Source organism: Onychostoma macrolepis, chromosome 22 (genome assembly GCF_012432095.1).
Source record: "Onychostoma macrolepis isolate SWU-2019 chromosome 22, ASM1243209v1, whole genome shotgun sequence".
NCBI lineage: Eukaryota > Metazoa > Chordata > Actinopteri > Cypriniformes > Cyprinidae > Onychostoma > Onychostoma macrolepis.
In genome coordinates this window covers 5,297,156-5,321,481 of record NC_081176.1, presented here as the reverse complement: position 1 = coordinate 5,321,481, position 24,326 = coordinate 5,297,156, and the positions used below count along the sequence as shown (strand labels likewise).

General features: G+C 39.8%; 2 protein-coding genes and 1 pseudogene across 3 annotated transcripts; 2 read left to right on the top strand and 1 right to left on the bottom strand.

Annotated features, from left to right (window-relative positions):
* The first annotated feature begins 1,118 nt into the window (after nt 1-1,118).
* On the top strand, nt 1,119-3,542 carry LOC131531388 (SLAM family member 9-like). The gene is made up of 4 exons (XM_058762102.1): nt 1,119-1,429; nt 1,892-2,218; nt 2,464-2,757; nt 3,035-3,542. The coding sequence occupies exons 1-4, from the start codon at nt 1,387-1,389 to the stop codon at nt 3,160-3,162; spliced, it is 792 nt and encodes a 263-aa protein (XP_058618085.1). The 5' UTR covers nt 1,119-1,386; the 3' UTR covers nt 3,163-3,542.
* Nucleotides 3,543-5,353: 1,811 nt separating this feature from the next.
* Nucleotides 5,354-10,442, top strand: LOC131530224 (uncharacterized; annotated as a pseudogene).
* A 143-nt stretch (nt 10,443-10,585) lies between these two features.
* LOC131531399 (uncharacterized) lies at nt 10,586-14,000 on the bottom strand. 2 transcript variants are annotated; one of them, XM_058762136.1, is made up of 6 exons: nt 13,765-14,000; nt 12,907-13,311; nt 12,311-12,376; nt 11,714-11,836; nt 11,576-11,619; nt 10,586-11,372 (listed from the first exon to the last, which is right to left on the bottom strand). In XM_058762136.1, the coding sequence occupies exons 2-6, from the start codon at nt 13,268-13,270 to the stop codon at nt 11,343-11,345; spliced, it is 627 nt and encodes a 208-aa protein (XP_058618119.1). In that variant the 5' UTR covers nt 13,271-13,311; nt 13,765-14,000; the 3' UTR covers nt 10,586-11,342. The 2 variants fall into 2 exon arrangements, with proteins under 2 accessions (XP_058618119.1, XP_058618120.1); XM_058762137.1 differs by lacking the exon at nt 11,576-11,619.
* Between the last annotated feature and the right edge of the window lie 10,326 nt (nt 14,001-24,326).

The window sequence follows — 24,326 nt, the reverse complement described above, 5'->3', positions numbered from 1 at the left end:
AATTCAGAACAATAATCTGAATCTGAGCTGGATTGAATGTTGGCATTGAATGATCTGTCGAGATTTTAGTTTGTTTTCTATCATCCTAAATAATCCCAAAGCATTAGTTTTATTATTTTCACTCTAATAGCCTAATACCCACGGTAAGATCTATGACAATTGTTGAGCATATGACAGTAGCTCTAATAATGAAATTACTTTTCGGAAAACATTTACAATAATAAGCACCTTTTTACACAACACTTGAATGATGTCTCAATGGCAGTCAGTATCAAATAAATGTCATTCGGATCATGGGACGAGTTATGGGACCACTACATCATTCTCTTGGAAGACAACAAAGATTCACAGAAGATAAAGAAATGACCAGGACTGATGAACCACAGACACAAAATACTACAAATGTGTTAATTAGTACCAGAGACAGACTGACAATTAAGATTACTGATTGATCTTCAGTGGTTTGTTATTGATGTAGCTAATAAATGGCGCTATCTGGTGGATTTTTAAAGAACAGCAGCTAAACAGCTAAAATAATTCTTTATTCTTTTCCAAAGCTTGCTTGGCTGTTTTAATCCATGCTTTCATTTCATATAATGTGCTGGGATCCAAATGAATACTGTGTTGTTATGTAGATGTTCTGTGTATTTGTTTCATAATCAATTCTTTTGTAATTAAATCCATAATTTATTGTAGGCCTATCAATCCATTTGAGGTGCAATTTAAAAATGTAAATGTGTTGTAATGTGATGTAAATTCATTTGGTGTTCTTCAAACACATCGCCTTGTTTTTTGTTCTTGGGTGGATAATTGTTATTTCATAAAGTAGCTCCTGATGATTCCTGGCCATACCAAACAAGACAGACGTCTCAATCAGCTCGTGAATCAGTAGATGGTGTACACGGATCTCCATTAGTGAATCTAATATCTACTTCTCCGATCTGTGAGTCAAAGTGAAACCAGCTATATACAGAGATGTGGTTTGACCTGTAGCGTGAAGAAGAAGAAGAAAAAAAACAGCTTCTGCATGACTAGCTATATTCAAACCTGTGTTTTTGTGAGTGTGATCTGCTGCTGGCATCATAAAACATCTTAGTTAAACTCCTAAAACCATTTTACACGTTCAAGAGCAAAACATTAAATAAACAATCAAATATTTGCAATTAATTGTAGCAAAATTAATATACAACAGACAATCTATAACCAATGCATGCAAGACGAGCGTATAGGCTACATGTGTAGTGAGTGGGTGGTGGTCAAATAGCCTATTATTGGTGGATGAATCACAAGCAACACTAGCTATACTGCAGTTTAACACTGTCCTGTGAGTTCACAATCTCTCATATAGGCTACGTGTTCAGATACTTCAAGTGCTCTTATCTGAAAATGGTTCATATGTTTGTTTTGTTCTGCTTGTGGCACCTGGTTGGTAAGTTATAATCATATTTATTTTAACTTCTTGCTTTAGTTTGAATCTGATACACTGTATTTACAGAGATTTAATACAGAGCCATGAAGTACTTTTTAATCAGCCAGATGATTTCCAAGATAAAAGAATCTTAAAAAAGCTTAATTTAATCCAGAAGAGGAAAATAAGGCAGGTGCAATGACAGCGAATCTGTTTATTTCAAATAATTCATGGCTTTACCACCTTGTAAATAATGGCATGAAATGATTATTGATTCATCTGAAGAGGGACTGATCTATTATATTCTACAATTTGTTGAGTAGTTACTGATGTCTGTGCCTGTTTTACACGCATAAACAGAGTTTTGGCACATTAACAGAAATGAAGGGCTTTAAAGATTGAACTGGGCTGAAGTTCAGTTTCGTTCTGTGCAGAATCTGGCCTATACAAGTAAATCATCAAATCTGTGACTGTCTTCTTCAGGTGTGTTTGCTGATACAGATGCAGTGGAGTCAGTGTCAGTGCTGGAGGGAGATTCAGTCGCTCTAAACTCTGGTTTTACTGAAATGATGGATGATGATGTGATTCTGTGGAGGTTTGGAGCTGAAAACACTTTAATAGCTCAAATCAATGTACTGGCCGGCAGCATCACTGTATATAAAGATGTTCTTGACGGGAGATTCAGAGACAGACTGAAGCTGGACGATCAAACTGGATCTCTGATCATCACAAACACCAGAACTGAACACACTGGACTCTATAAACTACAGACCAACAGAGTGAGCAAGAGCTTCAGTCTCACTGTCTATGGTGAGTTAAATATTGGTTTCACCTGTTTTATTTATCTATACATTTTTAATATCTTAATATTTAAATTATTTTGATTATTGATTAACAACACGACTAAATCATTTCAATTAAGCATTTTCATCTTTCATATTTGTAATAATCTTTTATAATTGCGGAGAGAAGATCACTGTCATATAAGACACTCACTGACTGACTGGCACGGCAATAAACACATTCTGATCTAGTTTTGTTTCTCATATTTTCAGCTCGTCTGTCTGTTCCTGTCATCAACAGTAACTCTTCACAATGTTCATCATCATCATCATCATCATATTGTTCATTGTTGTGTTCAGTGGTGAATGTGGGTCATGTGACTCTCTCCTGGTACAAAGGAAACAGTTTATTGTCCAGCATCAGTGTGTCTGATCTCAGCATCAGTCTCTCTCTACCTCTGGAGGTGGAATATCAGGATAAAAACACCTACAGCTGTGTGCTCAACAATCCCATCAGCAACCAGACCAGACATATCAACATTACTCAACTCTGTCACACATGTTCAGGTACAGCAGGACTAATACGAGCATCTATTGCATCTATGCAATGAATTAATTTGTTGATTTTACCAATACTGATAGCTTCAGATGCCATAAATGATTAATTAAATGATGAATGAGCTTCTGTCATCATTTAGCTTACTCGTGTCTTTCTAAAAGCTTGATTTTGAAGATTTTTTTTTTACACTTAAGTAACTCAGTTTTTGAGTTCATCTCTACTGAAGTCAGCTTATTGAAAACATCACAATTATTTTTATGTATATATTTATTTATTTACTTACAGAAGTCCACATGCATGGCTGTGATTCTGCTGAAGCTGTGATCCGATTGGTCGTCACTGCTCTGATGGGCGTGGCTTCTGCAGCTGCTGCTGTTCTTCTGGTGAATGACGTCAGATCTGCTAGAGGTTAAGAGAAAACAGAACAGATATCATAAATATTCTGACATGTATCGTAGTTTTAATTGTAAAGATGAAAATACGTGTGGTCTAGAAGTGTTTAGTGATGGTGAACTTTTCTTACCAAAGTTTTCCTCTGAATTGAATCAGAAAAGGTTCATTACCTGAATCTGGTGTATTAGGAGTCATCTGGTGGCCAAAGCAATGAACTTTCTTTAATCTTTCATTTTCTTTAATACTATGCAAGTATGCATTGTACATTTCTTTATTTACACAGTTTTCGTTAATGTTTATTAATTTATGTAATGTTGTTTTCATTTTGTTTTATAATTGTATGCAGCAACCATGTAAATACAAATGTAATATTTCTCACACCAATAAATCACCATATAATTGAACTGAAACTACATATTTACTACCAAACTGATATACATATATGAATCATACATAGACCTATATTATAACTGCAGGGATGCCATAATAAAATAACCAGAATTAATCAAACATCAGAATCAGATTTAAATTATGGTTGAATATAAACATTTGCAGCATTAAACGGGTCATTCTTCATTTAGTGGCAAGTGGTGTCCCATACTTTACAACAGTTGAAATAAACTTTAAATACCAATAAATCATAAAATGTTTGCATGTCTGTATTCTGTAGGGTAAACACAATTTGTGCACTGTTAATAGTTACATTTTTGTTTTAAAATACATATTTAATTGAGTTTTAGAGATTGCATTTGTAACAAAATATGGATGTTCCTGCCATACCTCAGAGAGGCATCATGGAATGTAATTGCAGACATAAGTGACTGTGTCACCAGTGTTTTATTGAACTTATTTAAAAATCTAAATGTTCTTAAGGTTTCATTTTAATGGATATAGCATATTAAACTAATTTTAAATGCGTAGCAATATATTTTATTAGAAAAAAAATAACATTTATACAAATTCTGGCTCTCATTTGCCACCTAAATTGAAGAATGAACCAATACAGTTCATTTAAAAACCAAGTGTGAAGTTTATGATGAGGCAATATAAGTAAAATAGTAATATCTCAAATATGAATCAAAGCAGTACAAACTTTTGTCTGAGGGGTAAAAATACAACAAATTAACTTAACTTCACATGTACAAATTTACATACAGAATCATCAAAAGTCCATATAGAAAATGAAGATTACATGAGGTACAAAGATATTTTCCACAACATTCACTTAACATTTAAAAGTAATACACAAACATGAACCAAAAAGTACTTAATACATGAACTATAACCAACTGCAGATGTTCCTCTTTTGTTGTTTTGGATAAAAGCATCTGTTAAAAAGATTACATGAACTCGCAGGGACTTTCATTTGACAGATAATTACAGGACATTTAAATGCTAAAATTATAAATTAAAGGGACAGTTCACTTTCAGGGAAAGTTTGTAACCAGGCTGTTTTGGGGCACTATTGACAAAAAAAAAAATACTATGGATGTCAATGGTGCCCCAGAGCTGCTCTGATCCCACATTCTTCAGAATATCTTCCTCTGTGTTCAGCAGAACAAACACATTCATACAGGTTTGAAACAACTTGAGGGTGACAGAATTTTCATTTTTGGGGGGAACTATCCCTTTAACAACAAGAAAGACAATATGACTGTGAGCATCACACAGTTAATATTATCTATGTTTCCAGTAACAGGTGTTTTAATATTTTCATAACAGGTAACACTGTGTGTGTGTACGTTTACATACACAATTTTTGGTTCAATCGGACTGAATTAATTCCGATTGATGAATCTGAATGTAGTGTTTACATGAACACTAAATAAAGTGATCGGGTTGATGTGCGCGTTTATGTCACAGGCTTCAAATCGGAATTGATTTATTTTTTGACATGCGCACACTGCACAAATATAGAGTTCTCTTTCATAGGTTCACTCGACGCTGCGTAAGCTAAGACGCTTTGGGAACGCCCTCTGGGTGTGCCGATTGTCTGAAGCCCTTATAGAATCACGCCAATTCATTGGCTGATGGCGCGGATGCCGTCTTCGACGTTCCATCTGCTCCTCAGATTTCTCTGCCTTCACGAAGTGGCCATATTAGCCCTTCTGTTGCGATTTTCTGGCCCGATTTCGATCGTTTCTTGGGATTCTTCACTTGCACTTCGGCGACTGCAGTAGTGGAACTCTGTTCTCCTTGCGGTGACGTGCCATGGAGTATCGTCGCTGTCAGCCGCCGTGTTCTCGCTTCATCGCGAGCGACGACCCGCACAGTAAGTGTGTTAAATGTATGGGTTTTTCGCACGCGCGCGAGGCGGTTTACGGCATCTCGAAATGCTAATTCTGCGAAAACTTCCGTCTCAAAACCCTCCGCACTAGGCTCGCGGTTTTTGAGAGGGAGTCATCCGTTTTTCCCCGTCGTGCTCCGGAGGCCGCTGAGGCCCTCCGCGAATCCACGACCTGGGGCTCGGATGTGGAGCTCGAGGTGATGGAGAGTGAGCAGACAGGCTTCGCCTCTTCTCTCCCTCTTTCGCCTGAGCACGTGCACGTGAATTCTCCGGTTGAGTTCGCGCATGAGTATTTATGTCCTAGCCCGGAGGCACGCGACTCCGTTTCCTTCGGCCTAGATGACGTATTATTCACAGCAGCATCCGACTCTGTGGATTTCGGGCCTGCTTTAACCGATGCTCTCCCGCCTAGCGGCCAGGAAGCGCGGCCTTCTGCAGCCTACTCAGAGCTCGTGGACGTGCTTTCGCGCGCCACTGAAAAGCTCTCCATTGATTGGCCCGACGAGCCCCGCGAATCCCAGTCGTCTAAGCTTGACGAGCGATTCCTTAGTGGCCCAAATTCTAGGCCTGAACGGAGAAAGCTACCGTTTTTCAGTGATTTGCATCACGAGATCTCCAGATCCTGGAAACAGCCTTTCTCCTCCCGCCTTACTAACGCGGCAGCCGCTGACTTCACCAACCTAGTGGGTTCTGTGGAGCAGGGCTACACTACCATTCCAGTGATCGAGGACACACTAGCCTCTCACCTTTCACCATCTTTGGCGCCTTCATGGAAGTCCCGCCCCCTCCTTCCAACCAAACCATGTAGGACCACTTCCGCCCTTATCGGGAAGTCCTACATTGCTGCTGGTCAGGCAGGCATGGCCCTCCACACTATGGCCATCCTCCAAGCTTACCAGGCGGATGTCCTCAAAGAAATGGATGAGGGTGGCGGGCTATCTCCAGAGGCGGTCAAAGAGCTCCGTAAAGCAACGGACCTGTCCCTGAGAGCCACTAAGCACACTGCTCGTGCTGTAGGACGCTCTATGGCGGGTTCGGTAGCTGCAGAGCGCCACCTATGGCTTAATCTCACGGAAATTCGTGAGAAAGAGAAAGTTTTTCTCCTTGACGCCCCCATTTCCCAAACTGGACTATTTGGGGAGGCGGTCAGCTCTGTGGTGGAAAAATTTAGATCCGCCAAGTCTCAGTCAGCTGCCCTCAGGCAGTTTATGCCTAGGAGAGCGAGGGACCACTCTAACACCCCCTCCTCCTCCTTGTCTAGAGAGCGCTCCTTGCCTAGAAAGGAGACCGCCAGTAGGAGCAGTGTCCCGGTTCATCCCCATCCGACCACGGTCTGGGGAGCCCGCGGCCGACCATTGCCCCACCGGCGACCACACAGGAGGATTGATCTGAAGTGGCCTGACAGGCCTGCCGCTTCAGCTCCATCGAGTCGTTCCTGACTTTCGGGTCGGGAGGAGGAGAGTTTGTCCAGAATCCTCACGAGGCAGGGCCAGACCGTTCAAACGTTTCTGCCCACCTCTAACACACTCTCCTCACGTAGATCTGTCACATCCGCCCAGCAGGTTTCGGTGTGCGGTGAACGGCCATCTTCAGTCTCTTTCAATGTGGCAGTCGGGAGACGCATCAAGCTCTCTCCCCCTACTACTTGTTCCTTCGTCACCCACGGCTTGCGTGATAGGAGACACTTTCGGTTCTCTCCCACAGCCTTCGGTCACCGTGGACTCCACCATCCTAACCAAGGACGCCATAGGCTTTCCTTCGTGGTGGACGACATCACCCCCTTCTCGACACCCCAACTCAGGTATGTCTTCTAGACTACAACACTCTGCTTCCTCTATCGCATTTCTTTCACGAATGGGAGCGTCTACCAGGGGTATCGTCTTGGGTTCTCCGCACAATTCGGTCCGGCTACACACTCCAGTTCGGCCGCAACCCTCCCCGCTTCGACGGGGTTCACCTGACAGTAGTAAGCAGCGCCTCAAAGGCTTCTGTGCTACAGCAGGAACTGTCCTCCCTCCTCCTCAAGGGGGCAATAGAGGAAGTCCCTCAATTGGACCTGGAACGAGGCTTTTTCAGCCGCTATTTTCTTGTGCCGAAGAGGGACGGCGGTCTACGACCCATTCTGGACCTGCGTCGTCTCAACCTCTCCCTTTACAAAGGGAAGTTCAAGATGTTGACGTTAAAGACTATTATGTCTCAGATTCGAGTGGGAGACTGGTTTGTCACTGTCGATCTGAAAGATGCCTATTTTCATATTCAGGTCGTTCGGCGGCACAGGAAGTTCCTTCGGTTCGCTTTTGGAGGCAAGGCTTACCAATACAAGGTTCTTCCCTTTGGCCTGGCTTTGGCTCCGAGGACGTTCACAAAGTTCATGGATGCTGCTCTGGCCCCTTTGAGGCTCCAGGGCATTCGTGTACTCAACTACCTGGACGACTGGCTTATCCTGGCCCACTCCAGGGAGTCAGTGAGCCATCACAGAGATGTCGTCCTACGCCACATTCTGCTCTTGGCCTCAGATTGAACACCAAGAAGAGTGTTCTCTCCCCCTCCCAACAAACTGTGTTTTTGGGAGTGCACTTGGATTCCGTTCAAATGCAGGCCCGTCTGGCTCCTGCACGGATTTCCGGCCTCAATGCATGTTTGGCCAGTTTCAAACTAGTCCATCATGTCTCCGTGAGCACTTGTCGCAGGCTCTTAGGCCTCATGGCTGCAGCCTCCCCTGTGCTGCCTCTGGGGTTGTTTCACATGAGACCGTTCCTTTGGTGGTTGAAACTTTCAAGGATCCACTCCGCAGGTCCAGCCACTCGCCTAGTAAGGGTGTCGCGCAGTTGTCTTCGCACCCTTTTAATATGGCGGGATCCCCTGTTTCTCCAGAGTGGAGTCAGAATGGGCGCGATACACCGTCGTCAGATGGTCACGACGGACGCATCCCTGACAGGCTGGGGCGCGGTCTTCGAGGGCAGACCGGCGTGCGGAGTTTGGGCAGGAGAGTTCCTTTCATGGCACATAAACTGCCTAGAGTTGAGGGCTGTCTTCTTGGCATTGATTCACTTTCTCCCCTCACTCAAGGGGTGTCATGTGATTGTCAGGACGGACAACATGGCCGTAGTGTCCCATATAAATCGCCAAGGGGGTTCACGGTCGCGCACCCTGAACAGGCATGCACGCCGTCTCCTCCTTTGGGCTCAGGACAAGTTCCTCTCCTTGAGAGCGGTTCACGTCCCGGGAGTATTGAACCTCGCAGCCGACTTTCTGTCGAGACAGAAGCTCAGGTCGGGGAGTGGATGTTGAACCGCCAAACGGTAGCCCAGATTTGGAATGTGTTCGGCAAAGCGGAAGTGGACCTCTTTGCGTCGCAGGAGTCATCCCAATGCCCGCTTTGGTTCTCCCTGAGTTCTCCGGCACCTCTGGGCATAGATGCGTTCACTCACCCTTGGCCAGACATGAGGCTGTACGCGTTTCCGCCAGTCAAGTTGATTCCGGCAGTTCTGTGCAGGGTCAAGGAGAGCGGTGCCCGTCTCCTTCTCGTAGCCCCGTTCTGGCCTTCCCAGACGTGGTTCTCGGAGCTGATTTCTCTCCTGTATCAGTCCCCTTGGGAGATTCCGATCAGACAGGACCTGCTCTCTCAGCTTCAGGGCAAGATCTGGCATCCTCGACCCGAGATCTGGAAACTGTGGGTATGGCCCATCCAAGGTCACAGGTTTTGACTTCTGTCCTTCCTGCTGAGGTTCAGGAGACTATTGCTAGTGCTAGAGCTCCCTCCACTAGACGGCTGTACTCTTCCAAATGGAAGGTCTTTGAGTCTTGGTGTTCAGCCCACGCAGTGGACCCATTTGGTTGCCCTATTGGTTCAGTGCTAGAGTTCCTGCAAGAGAAGCTTGCGGCAGGGGCGGCTGCTACCACCTTAAGGGTTTATGTTGCGGCCATCGCCTCTCAAAGAGAACTGGATGAGATTCCCCTGGGGAGACATCGATTGGTCTCTGCGTGTATGCGTGGTGTCCGGCGTCTGAGGCCAGTACGCCCCATTGGAGTTCCTTCTTGGGACTTATTGGTCGTCCTTGAGGGTCTTATGGTAGCCCCATTTGAGCCCTTAGAGTCAGCTCCAGAACGGATTCTGACTCTCAAGGTTACTCTTTTGTTGGCACTTACGTCTTTGGAAAGAGTTGGGGACTTGCAAGCTCTCTCTGTAAGCGAGATGTGTATGGATTTCGCCCCGGGTCTGGTCAAGGTGACATTACGGCCTAGGCCTGGCTATGTTCCTAAGGTTTTATCCGCATCGTTTCACTCTCAGGTGGTTACACTTCACTCTTTTCATCCTCCTCCTTTTTCTTCAGACGAGGATGAAAGGCTTCACTTGCTCTGCCCTGTCCGAGCTTTGAAGATCTATGTCTTCAAACATAGATGATCTGAGGAAATCTCCTCAGTTGTTGGTATGTTTCGTGCTGTCCGCCGTGGGCTTGCCACGTCGAAGCATAGAATTTCTCACTGGGTGAGGGACGCTATTTCGCTGGCTTATGAGGTGCGTGGTCTTTCTTCACCTCTCAGCATTCGGGCGCATTCTACTAGGAGCGTGGCTTCCTCTCAAGCTCTTTTTAGAGGGGTTCCCCTAGAGGATATTTGTGTAGCGGCAGGATGGTCCTCTCTGCACACTTTTATCAGGTTCTATAATTTGGATCTTGACACGGCTCCAGGTTCCCAGGTTTTATCTGCTTGAGCCAGCCGTGTAAACTGTCTGGTTCGTATCGGGCCAGATAGGGCAGCGTTTTTAGCTTGGCGTGTTTGGTATATCGTTCCCAAAGCGTCTTAGCTTACGCAGCATCGAGTGAACCTATGAAAGAGAACGTCTCGGGTTACTCGCGTAACCCTTGTTCTCTGAATAGGGAACGAGACGCTGCGTTTACTGCCAAGCTCCTCACGCTGCCGACAAGGGCCTTTTTCGGTAGAGAAATCTGAGGAGCAGATGGCGCGTTTGCCAGTATAAGGAGGCGACGTAACAACGTCGAAGACGGCATCCGTGCCATCAGCCAATGAATTGGCGTGATTCTATAAGGGCTTCAGACAATCGGCACACTCAGAGGGCGTTCCCAAAGCGTCTTAGCTTACGCAGCGTCTCGTTCCCTATTCAGAGAACAAGGGTTACGCGAGTAACCCGAGACGTTTCTCACTGTTTGCACATAATAACTACTCTCTGTTTCTTTATTTGTTTTTAACAGCAGAATTAATATTTTTCCATTTCTGGATAAATACACATATAAACCGCAGTGCCGTGCTGCTCATATTTATCACCGACTGCGCTGTTCAAAAGCATGAAACGACTGACTGACGACACAGCTTAATGCTCATTGGTTCAGACAACCGTGATGCTGCGTTCTCTTCTAAAATATTTTATTTTTTAAATCTTTCATGCTATTATGTATTTTTTCTCAGTGTGAGATGTGATTGTTGTCATATTTTCTACAAAAATCTAAAATACATGTTTGAATTAAAATAAAAATGGATGATAAATACACCTTTCGTATGGAATTAAATAGCAAGCACTTTGAGTGTCTTGTTCATCGTATTTATATTCATATAAAAGCAACAGAACTGAAATAATATCATGTTTATCAGCAGCACAGCATGTGAGTGAGAATAACGTGATATCTGTCTTTGATCTCGTAGGTATCTGTTCCACTTCGAGAGGCAGAACTGTCCGTCTTGACTGTGTTTATTTCACTCCTCCTCTCAGAGGCGAGGCGCATCTCAAACAAGCCTAATGACCCGCTCGTTCCGCACGTCATACGTCATTATACTATTTCTGCGTCATTGCACATGCGCAGACCTTTCAGTTTCGGTTTTCAATCCGATCGAGTGTTTACATGCATGCTCAATCGGATTAGATAAGGAATAAACCACCTTTTTTTTGCGATCCTCTCAGATCATGAGACTTCTTTCATTCTGTATCTGTAAGAAAGATTGACAGAAATTAAAGAGAGATAAATGATCAATGCCATCTACAGCCACAGAAACTCTGAAAATCAGCACATGTGTCATCAATCAGAGAATTAAACTGTTTTAAATGTTTCTCTTATTGGGATGATTTTGTCAGTGCAGGTGAAATCAAGCACAAATCTATAAAGACACACTACAGTAGTGCAGTATCTTACCTCATCCATAGACACTTGTCTTTCACTTGTTTCTATTTCGTTGACTGTTTTGAAAAATCATCACACACATTTAAACACTAATTTTGCAAAATGAAAAGGTTCTCTCACTACAGTATTTGTAGGTGATAGTATACTTGCCATTTCTGACGATTTCTGTCGTCTTCCTACGACGACCAACAACAACAGCTGCAGCCACCAGCAGAACAACAACAACAACACCAACAACAATTCCTGCTACAGCAGCTGGAGACAGACCTGAACCTGGAACAGATAAAGACACACAGTCATTAGTGTGAGTAAATCTGACAGTGTGTTTATGTCATATTCATTGGATATATTCTCTGGACACCTTTACAGGTCCAATGTGTAGATGTCAAAGTCTTATTTATCTATTAACATACAGAGATTATTTCATATTATAGATGGTTTAAAAACAAACAGAGCTCTCAGATCGCAAGGATCAAAGCAGTTCATAACACCTGAGGTTCATTTAAAACATGATGAAAGCAGCTTCCAGAGGACATTAAGAAATGTGCTATATAAATAAACTTGCCTTGCGTAATTAAATGTATAATATAAAATGTATAAATAATAATAACAGTAATATCATTGCTGATGCACCTGAACATGACTGACAGAAGTACAAGGAAAACAATCTATATTTATAATTACATTGTAATATACTTTGTGTCATTTGTTGTAATTTGACAAAAAAGAAAGGAGGATGACACATACTTGTCTCTTTGTGCTGTGGGTCTGGTTCTGGTTGGGCTTCATCCTTGTTTTTGCCAGAATCAGAAGCTGGAAAACACAAGAAAATAAAAATGAAACACAAAGAACACCAGAATCGATATAAAAGAAATAAGTCATTATGTAAAAACAGGGAACAAACTTCCTGCAGTGTATCAGCTGATAAAGATAAAGAAATACACCTCTAGTCAGAGTGATCTTTTATAATTAAGACTGTTAAGCATTCAGAAATGGGTCTTAAATGACCAATTACTTATATTATATTCAGAATAATATTGTATGAAGTATTTACAGAATATTTGTCGTCACTATGATCAAAGGGAGTCGTCTTATTCTTGACCAGATTTGAAAAACATTATTTTTATTCAATGATGCAATTATACTAACAGCATGGAAATGAAAACTGCTTTCGTTTTTTACATTATTTTCTTCTGCGAGAAACCAGTTTGTGCAGTAAAATGTGTTATGCAGATGAACAATAACATACAAGAAAATACAATAAACAGGTCTGAAGATCACTGTTCAAACAGACTCAAATGAAACATCAATTATTTCAGAGTAAATGACATTAAATGACTCACCACTGACAGTCAGACTGAATCTTTTTATGATGTCTTCAGAGTCACTGTTTTTTTCGTAGATTTTTGTGCCGTCACACTTCCTGGGTCTGTTGAAGCTTTGGCTGGTTCCTGAACTGTTGCTTCTGATGAGCTCTGCTTCATAACGTCCAGCGTGTTCAGCTCTGATGTCTGTGATGATCAGAAATCCAGTCTCATAGTCCACCTTCAGTCTGTCTCTGAATCTCCCGCTTTCACCATCATACACACAGCTCGTACTGGGACCTCTATTGATCAGAACTATGCAAGTGTCATTACAATACCACAGCATTATGTCATGATGTCGTTTGGTAACATTAGTGTATAGAGTGACTGGATCTCCCTCCATCACTGATACTGACTTCACTGCTTCTGTATCACCAAACACACCTGCAAATACAAATTAGCAGTTACTAGTGTGTGTGTGTGTGTGTGTGTGTGTGTGTGCACAAGCATCTATACCTAGCAACTATATTGTGTTGATCAAATGTATAAAAATTCTATATAATAATCAGCGTAACATATAATATAATACAAAACAACAGAAGACAAAAGAAAGGCCCCACAAATATACTGTGTGTGCTTGTGCGCACCTACTTAACAATATTTTGAGAATACATTTGTACCCAGAAGTGAGCTAAATCTGATAAATCCTAAAACCTTCTTTTGGGGACAACCTCATTTGTAAAAATGGTGTAAAGTAAATAAAGAAAATATATATAAAGTTTGAACTAATAAATACCACCCAGCTGATCTATCACAGTGCATTAAGACAACTGTTATATATTACAAGTTTTCTGAATGTTTAAATGACAGCGCTGATATTAGTGACCTAATCGCTACCTTGTGTTGTACATCAGACTGACACATTCACTTCTTTGTCATTACAGAACCAGATGGACAGTCTACTTCACATCGAGGCTCCCTGATAGCGCTGATCTCTGCTGCTGTTGGATCACTGTTGCTTGTAGCTGCAGTCGGGATCTTCTGCATCTGCAGGAAACACAGAAAAACTGACCAAGAAGGCAAGTGATACAAACAAGTGTTATTAAAAATAACCTTTTTTTTTGAAGAAGAAGAAACAATGTGTGTAATTACTGGGTTTGGCAATAATCTAATGGCACTATTTACTCATCTCACACACACAAAACACAATTCTATATTTCTCAAAACTGCATGAAAACACACCGGACATAAACACAGAAATGCAAATTGAAATTATTTCAATAAGTTAGCCTACTCAACATTTTATGACCATACATGTGTAAAGATCCAGCTCTCTGCTGGTGTTCAAATTAACATTTCTATGTTGATGTTTCACTTGAGCTTCAATGAATATTATATTTTACCATACAAAAAAAAAAACAGCTACTTAAATTTTATTAAAAGTTCCTCTGAGTTATCTGCAAAAAATGTTTGTCTTTCTTTTTTTAATGATAAAGTCAGGACGTTTGTATGTGAAACGGCAATAATTGTATACATGAATTTGTAAATATCACTAAAAACAAGTGAGGATTAAACATATTTCTGTGCATTAACACTTTAACAGCTTTGAACAAGAATGTCATCTTTGAAATTTGTGTAGTGTAGAACTGCAGTGTAATTCATGTACAACACAAACAAAACAATTATTGTTTATTTAATTAACTAAAATATTTAAAAATAACTTTTTGACTATGGCTGATTACTAAATGATTTATTTATATAATATATGGTCAATATTATGATCAAAACTGTTTAAAGTTTGAGTGAAACATAAGTTGCAATATTCTATTATTTTCCTTTTGTGATGTATGACAACAGCTTCTGGAACAAAAATAAATGCAGGTCGCTAATAACATATGTAATGAAACCACAGAAGATCTAGATAAGATTGAGTTTTGGGATTTTAATTATTCTGTCATTTTTGTTTAAACAGCTGAGACGCATGCAGAAGAGATCACTTACGCTGAACCAGCATTCTACAAAAGAAACGCACAGAAATTGGTAAGTTAATTTATTGCTAATTTATGTTGTGCATCTTTGCATGATTTTAGCAGTCAGATTTATAGTTGTGTGCTTGCATGTGACGGATCGTTTTATAAACACGCACACACAAATAGCACCATATGAGATATTTATGAAAATTATAGGACCATTAGTCAAGAAACACTGACTCATATCCCATATTCAAGACACTCACTGCACCATGACAACTAAAGAATAACAGATCAACAGGTCCATTTAAAGAACATTAGTTCATATTTCCATAGCGCTCAAGATGAGCCACTGATGCAGTATTTCCTGTGTCAGCTGATGTCATCACTGTCCAACATTTTTAATAAACAACTTAAGAACCTTATGCCCATATAGATTATTTAACATATTTTACAATTGCAATATTTTTTAAGCAACTGAGAAATTTTAAATAATAAAAAAAAATAAAATAAAATGCAGGATCTCTAAACTATGTGACACTGTCACACAGGACACATGTTTTAACCTGCTCAGTATATTATAATGATTTTAGGTATATTTGAGTTTTAATAGGTTTTCATGTTGTCTTAGCCATTTTATTCCTCTTAACTATTTTAATGTGTGTATGTCTTTAAATGAGTTTGGGTCTGCCTGTCATGTGACTGATCACATGACAGGAAATAGGAAGTGAGACAGCATAAAGGAGGCAGCATGCAAAACAATCGGGGTCATTGACCAAAGCCTGGATTGTGGAGTTACCTTTGAGGACTTTCCCTTCCAGCATCTCACCTGTTTGGATTATCACCGCTTTGGATTGTATATACACCGGTGGACACTTTTACATTGGATTTACAGCACGCTGGATTTCTTAAGGACTGTTTTAACAGTATGGAACTGAAAGACTCTGTGCTTTTAACAGCCTAGGATTTCTAGTTTTATTGTGTTGTTTTAAGTTCTTTGTGAAGTTTGTAAATACACTGTCTGTGCCTTCTACTTTTGTTGTTGTTTCATCTTTTAAAACACTTATTTTACCTCACACAGTTTAATCTGACCCCATTTTAAATTCATGTAAGTCGGCCGATCGTTACAACTTCATCAACAAAAATCTAAAGTTCACCCTGCTTTATAGCAAGGCTGTATTTACCCAAAACACAAATAAGATCATACTTGTATTATTTGAACTTACTGCATTATATTAAGTGTTTGGTTCCTGGCCATCTCTAAGTTATGTGTATCAATGAGATATCAAAATATTTTATGCTGTCATATCTGACCTAAAACACAATCTCATTAAATGTTCCGTGGCCTGTAGCACGAAGCGAGATGAACAAACTCAGAGTTGCAGACAGTGATGGGCAGTAGCGTCGCTACAAGTAGTGACGCTACTAGTTTAACTATTTCTCAGTAGCGTGGCGGTAGCGTCACTGCTTTCTGAATCAAATAGCTTTTCGGTAGTTAAGCTCTTTTTTTTGATCAAGTAGCGCAGTAGCGTCAACAAAAGCTAACGTTACAATTTCCAAAGAAAGCATTCTGAAGCTCAAGCTCAAATCAGAAATATAACTACTACGGATCACTGATCCTGGATCATTAAGTGACGCCACAGACACTGAAGCTCGTAACGCCATTGGCTCCTCAAACTGTCAGTCAAACCGCATTATTCCTCCCGCCTCTCTCGTCAATGAAGTGCGGCGCGCAGTTTAGAGCATCTCAGCTTGTTTGCGGTCTGAAGGTAAATAAAGAACTGTTGACAGGCCCGGCTCCACGGGGGGGCCAGGGTGGGCCTGGCCCACCCAGTCAGAAGCTTGGCCCACCCTGGCCCCACACATAACAGCCAATCACAAAATTGTTGTGATATTCAATGGAGGTTCATATATTTTTTCTTTTTCGTTTTCTTACCGCCCACACCCAAATACGTGCTAATACTGTATTTTCGCGCATCAGGGAGCCGCTATCAACATGCGCGAAATTGAAATGCTTTTGAATGAGCGCTCGCACCTTTCACTTTCACTTTCGATTTGGCGATCACGCGTACCCCAGTGAGCAAAGACACGTCCAAACAACGTCTTTTGTACTTCGTTTTTGAACGTCCAATTTTGGTCCCCTTAAGGTGCAGACTGTGACGCCAGATGACGTCTTTTTTCCAACGTCTAATGAACGTCCAGTATTGACGTCCACAGGACCTCTGTATAAGGGCTAATTGTAGGCCAAATGTGGTCTTTGTGACGTCTTTTCTACATCAAACTTAAACTCATTTTAGACATCATGTACTCAATAAATAAATATTTAAATAACAAATAATGTTTCATCACAGGTAACCTATATTGATATTCATTAACCATGCTGATAAGAACAATGTTGATATTTGTCTTAAATAAAATAAATATTACATTCATTAATAATGTCAATTTTCTGCACATGTCTTCGACGTCCAAAAAAAGTTACCTAGTCCGACGTTCAAATGTAGAACTGCATATTGACGTCCAAATGGGGTCTTGGTTAGACGTCCAAATAGCGGACCTAGTTTGCACGTCGTGTAGACGTGCAGAATTGGTCTTGGACCGACGGAGGCAATATAGACATAATCTGCACGTCCGTCAGACGTCTAATGTTTAGTGGGACAGTGCTCTGTGTAAAGGGAGAACATCTTACAAGATCAGATATTTGTCAATAAGCTAAGAATCTGTTGATGTATGGTTTCGTCAGTCTCAGTGGTGTAGTGCAGGGTATATTCAGGTATAAGGCTTATCAGTCGGCTTTGCGTAGCCTATACCTACTTCTAAATACCCTCTGATGCGCATTCAGTGGTGTCTCGCATTAGCCAAAATAATGACAGTCCACCACATGATTCGCTAATCAAATCGTCTGTGAATAAATGCAAATATTCCCTAAAAACACCCAGTAAAGACAGTGATGCGGTCAGGATGCGCTGGCTTCCCTTTAAATATGATTGATGATTGCGCCCGCGCCTGCTTTGTCCCCAGACAAGATGGCAAAATAATAATTAATTATTGATTTCTAATTTGAATCAGTACATTATAATATGAAAAGAAAAATCAAAAGGACCAGGTTTTTGCGATCAGATATTTTTTAAACCGGTAAACTCCTGTAAACTTTTCAGTCCAAGGATCCAGTAAACGAACGCGTTCAAACAGCAAGTTTAAAACAGCTCTAATACAGAGAAAACCCGAGATCAGAGATTGCGGAGAGTCGTTTCAGTTTGTATTTGGCTTAAAAGCACGAGTGTTTTATAATGGATTTTTTTCACTATATATAAAAATTGTAAATGGTATGGGGAGGGGAGGTAGGGATTACATTTGCCCGTCACTGCCATGGGAGAAACAGTCAGTCAAACATAGGAATATGTACAATTCTGGAAAAATGTATCTCTTTTTTTTTTTTTTTTTTCAAATAGAGATCATATTCTCCTATGATTCTCAGTAGACAACTAAACAAATAGCTTGTAATTTACTAGAGGTTCTGACAAAATGTTAATTGCTGCGGTCTATTTAATTTTTAAAATTTGAAGCCGGGCCTGATTGTTGATTGAATAAGTACAGCTGTTTCTTTACTCAAAAAACACTGTTTATTGTTTGTTTGTTTTTGAGGAGCGGAGAAGAGTTTCTTTAGCATTTGTTGTCGAATCACAGCCAAATATCTCGTGCGAAGCGCTGAATCTTTCATAATATGATACTTTGGCCAAATAACAGAAAAAAACTGAACGCCCACACAGCGACAGAAAACTGGGGAAAACGGGACACGAAAAAAAAAAAACATTCGCTGGTCAAAAGCTTCGTATTTGAACTTGATTTTGGTGAAATGTTTATATTAATATCTAATGACACATGCAATGATGCAAATAAACATAGACTATCTGTAGGCCTAAACATCTGGTAACACTATACAATACGATTTCATTAAAATACATTTGTTACAGTATTTATTAATTTTTGTTAATGTTAGTTAATGAAAATACAGTCGTTCATTGGTAGTTCATGTTAGTTCACAGTGCATTAACAAATGTTAACAAACAACTTTGGATTTTAATAATGCATTAGTAAATGTTGAAATTAACATTAAGATAAATGCTGCAGAAGTATTGTACATTCTTAGTTCATGTTAACACTACTAATGTTAACTACTGAACCTTACTGTGAAGTGTTACCATTTATATAAATGTATCTGTATACAATAAAGCCACAATACCAACTACCAATAGGAGGTTCCCGGCCGACAGCAAAAATGTATTTTGCCTATGTCACAATTTGAGGTCAGTCCGGCCCTGTATTTGATACTGATTATGTTGCCAAATTGGTTTGGAACAGCTGTTGAATAAACAGTTAAACTGAACATGCCTGTCTATCTGCTTGACTGACAGTTTTATTGATCACTGAGAGAGCATTGACTTGGTATTATGTTGGATCAATATAATTTTTTTTTTTTTTTTTTTTAAATAGCTTGGATGTAGTAAACTACTTTTGCCATGTTGCCGTAGCTTAGCTTGCTACATTTCCCAGGGCTGTAGCTTTAGTGTAGTTAAGCTTCATTTAAAGAAGAGTAACTGTTAGCTTAGCTCACTACATTTTCCAAGTAGCTTGCCCAACACTGGTTGCAGAGTAAGTTTTGAGTTGACAAAACCCTATAAAGCCAACAGAGTTTGTAGCGTGTGCACCTGACAGTGTGAAACGTGCAGCAAACAACCAATCACAGGGAACGTGGAGAGCATCAGTCTGATTCACTTCTCACGAGAGTCAGCAATTCACTTTTCTGCTAAAGAGATGTCGTTATTAAAAATGTAATACATTTAAATGCATTTACAAGGCACTTTCAATGTTTGGCAGCAGAAAGAAAATATGACTACGCAAAGGAATCAACTGAATTGAATTATTTATAAATATAGTTTGACACAGAGCTCAAAAGGAAAACATAAGTTTAGTCATTTTAAAAGTTGGATATATATAGAGAGAGAGATAGCTTATATCTATATCTATTTAATTTAAATATGAAGCTTAAAATTAATTGTCATTTCAAATAATACTTATATGAATATATTATATGAATTATAACAATTACAATTAATATAAAATAAATAAGTAGCTGCAAAAGTCGGCAATTTTGTCTCTAAAATTATTTGACTGTAAACTGCTTTCATTTGGAGCAAGATATACGGGGGAGTGGCTTCATTGCATCAGATATGTGTCACTTTGCTCACAGCTGATTGGTCAGGTTTGGGTTTTCAATCTCTAACCCAGAATAAAACCTGCTCCTGGGTAGCCGTGTAGCATAAGTTAATATGGTGACCAAACCCGCTCAAAACCAACCCATCTATTTGAGCCCCGAAAATTCAAAACTAAACGTGAACTTACCGACTTCGTGATACAGGCCATTGGTTTCAAATGTTTTATTATTATTATTTTTATTTTTTTACAGAATGTTAGAGAGGATGAAGTGGTGTATGCAGGTGTGGCCACTAGAAGATAATCAAACTTCTTTAGTCAGCGCAAGATCCAGCGGTGTGATCACTTTCACCAAGAGTCTATGCTTGAAATTTGGGATCGGTGAGAATGACCGCATGTAGCAACAGAACATTGCCACTAAAAAGTGTCTTTTTATTTTCAGCAAAATATTTTTGCAAATATTGTTGCTTTAGTTCTTCCCTGTATGACCAAGAAATCCCAGTGGACTGAAGTGTGTCATTCAGATAGAGAAAGATTAATAAAATGCTCTGCTAACCTGCTAATCTGTGAACCTAATATTAAAACTCTGCAAGCACCAAATGCAAGTAAAAACCAGCATTGGTGAGTGTATAAGACAGTGTTACTTTATGAATTAATGTATTGTTTAAAAATGCTGTGGTCATCAATTTTAAAGGCTGCAAATTAAATATACAGTCCGGCATTCTGCGTGTTTAGAGTGAAACATGAGTTTATTAACACACGAACAGCTCGTGATCCAGTAAATACTGCTTCACACAAACTCTATATCAAGTGCACTTGGTTTGAGTCAGTTATAATACGCATTTGAAAATGCAATAGGTGCCAACCATTAACAACATCAGTTATAAATCTGTTTTCTACCAAAGAAAATATTGATGGTTTAACATTTGAAAGAAAAGAAATTAAGATGGCCATAAATATTAGTAGCTCTATTGCAATTTTACTGTTGTTCTGTAAATATGCCGTTTTGTTCTACTACTTTTAGAGACCACTGACAGATTGAGGCTGTAGCAGTTTAGTTTGTAAGTGAAAAATAAGATCTGCTGTGGTCTGATATATTTCCATCTGTACAGAGATGCGGTTTGATCTGTTGGACAGACAAACAGAGTTTTCACAAGCATGAGTCTATTGCTGGACATCTGTGGTTAATGTCAGTGCGTGTTTGTCTTGATGTGTCAATAGCATGTGGTTTAAGAGTGTTTTTACATTTTAGACATATGACTTATGCTTTACACAGAATAGCTTTACTATGAAATACCCATCAGTGCTGGTGTTTGTAAAAAAAATTTCACATTAAATAGTAAAATTACTGTAAAGTATAAAAACATAATATACTTTGAAAGCTGAGACTTTGTTTCATATGAAAAGTAAATTACTGTCTTGTCTGACGGCACGTTGCCAGTGTCCTCTTTGCTATGCAATGTGTTTTCACTGCATGATAAAACAGATATGTGGCGTAAAGATGAGAAGTGAGAAAAGTAGTAAAAGCTGACCCTGCAGATACAAAAACTGCTGGTCAGTAGTTACTTCCAGAGAAGCAGAAGTCATTTGTAAGAACATATTTTCTTGACATCACACCTTTATTTTTTATAAACATTCATTCCCACTCAGCCATTTTACTGTCATAAATACGATGAATGATTTTCAATTGTAATGTTTATATTATCATGCACTTGATCAGTGGCTAATAATTTCTTTATTTTTTCCCCCATCACTTTTAGCAGTAACTAATTAAAAGTTGCAATGCTGAGACTATATATTTGTACTATAATGCAAACTACGTTTTTCAGTAAAATAACTGTGCTGCCATCCAAAGGCACTTCAAAAGATTACAAGGGTTTTATTCTGTGACAGATGAGTTTGGCTCAAATGTGAAGCAAAATTCAATTAAAAAGTGCCATTTTCAACAACTTCAATTCCATTTGTCTCAAACGCAGCTGATACAGCCTTTTGTTTTTGTGGCGTGACACTTATAATGCCACGTGACTAATCTATTTATATTACAACTCCTCAGACACAAGTCTCTTTTAGGATGTTTTAAAATTGTAACTCTACAATAATACAATGAATGAATTACTGTAAAAGTATAAAAGCACTTTCACATAATGAGGTAGTTACAACATCTAAGCAGGGGCTAACTGGTCATGCTAACCAGACAAACCTTGATCCTTTGGTATTTCATTTACAGCATGTGTCAAACACCCTGAAGGAACACTGTCCTGCAAATTGTGTCTCCAACCATCTCCAAAACAACTCTAGCAATGCTGAAGACCTTGATTAGCTGGTTCAAGTGTTTAATTAGGGTTGGAGCTAAACTCTGCTGGACAGCTTCCCTCCAGGAACTGACCCTGCGTCCCAATGTGCATACTATCCACCCTATCTGCCCTAAATAGTATTGGAAATTACTAATATCACATAGAATTTAGGATGGATAGTATGCACATTGGGACGCAAGCTGAGTTTGACACCAGATTTAGAGGGAAGTGTGCATACTACTAGAGCACCATCTAGTGTTCAAAATAAGACTTGACAAACCACTGACCTTTCACTCAAAGGAACAGTTCACCCAAAAATTTAAATTTTGTTATTGCTCACCCTCATGTCATTCCAAACCAAAGGCCTTCATTCATCTTCGTTCAGAACATAAATTAACTTTATTAGCTTTCTGACTCTGTATGGACAGCAATGCAACTGAAATATTGAATCACTGATGTCACATGGACTATTTAATCGATGTCCTAACTGCGTTTCTGGGCCTAGGAACATTTATGTTGCATTGCTGTCCATGCAGGGTCAGAAAGCTCTCGAATTTCATCAAAAATATCTTAATTTGTGTCCGAAGATAAACAAAGGTCTTATGGGTTTAGAATGATATGAGGTTAAGTAATTAGTAACAGAATTTTCATTTCTGGGTGAACTATCCCTTTAACATTTCAAAGCAGGGGTGCTCTGTTCCTGAAGATCAACCTTCCTCCAAATTTCAGCTTCAAAACATCTGTTTGCACAACTATTACGTGTTCCTGCGGGGTATTCCAGAAAGCAAGGTTAACTTACCATCTGCTAAAACCTGAACTCTCGGCTGATTAACCCAAGCCTTGCTTACTGGTATGTATGCTGGTTCCAAAAACGCATCCGAGTAAGTTCAGTCAACACAAGTGTATGTTCCTGGTTAACACACAAGACATTCTCCACAGAGCGATGAATCGACGAATCAATATGGAAACGGACGCTAAGAAAAAGCGTGCCATGCTGTTTCTTTTTAAACACCTCTAGTTTATGCAAGATTTACACTGACAGGCTACAGCCTATGATCACAACCTGAAGGACAATATCACCACCTGTAGATATTCTCCATCATACAGGATTTACACCACATGACTGCAACAATGCTTTCCTGGACCAGCAACAACATCAAGACATGTCCCTGTGTAGTGTAACTCACTGACACATGCAAGCACAAACTGACTCACCTCTATCAATCCAGTTCAGTCATATTCTTCCATAATTCATACACAAACACACACCCGTTTATGTTCCCTTCTTTATGTTCGTCTGTCTAGTTGTTTTTAGCTGTGTTTTACAAATGCATCATGAGGCCACTGATCGCATTGAATGATTTCTTATGATCTCCCAATGCTTGTGATGCTTTTGGCAAACGCAGCTGTGTTTGAATCACAGTCTATGGTTTGAATGAGCGCAGTGAGCGCAGTGTCAGCAGTGAAACACTCTTTGATTGACTGCTTGTCTTTCAGTGTTTGTGTAGCCTATGTACAGACCAGTTCTATCTCACACAATTATTTGCTGACATAGTTTATTTTTGCACTTCAAAGCTTATTTTACGCATTACACTTTGTGCTAAATAAATGAAATAATAAAAAATGTCATAGTATCTATATTTATTTGTGAGGATCCTTTCCGTACAACATAAGTATTAAATGTATACTTCAGGATCGATCTGCCCATCATTGTACACACGTCTTATTTGGATGCACTCAATATTTCACAATTCCCAAATATCTAGAAAGAGCACAAACTCCACAATAAAAACATTATTCATCTCAATTAATTCAATGTAAAAGAATAACACTGTTCATCAACAGTCTGTTGTTATGACAGTTGAACAGCTATTAGGAAGAGACTTTGAGGAGAAGTTGAACCCCAAAATGTTAAAGATGAGTCAGAGAAAGATGACAGATAATCTCACCTTAAGGGAACTTGACAGTGTCCAGATACAAT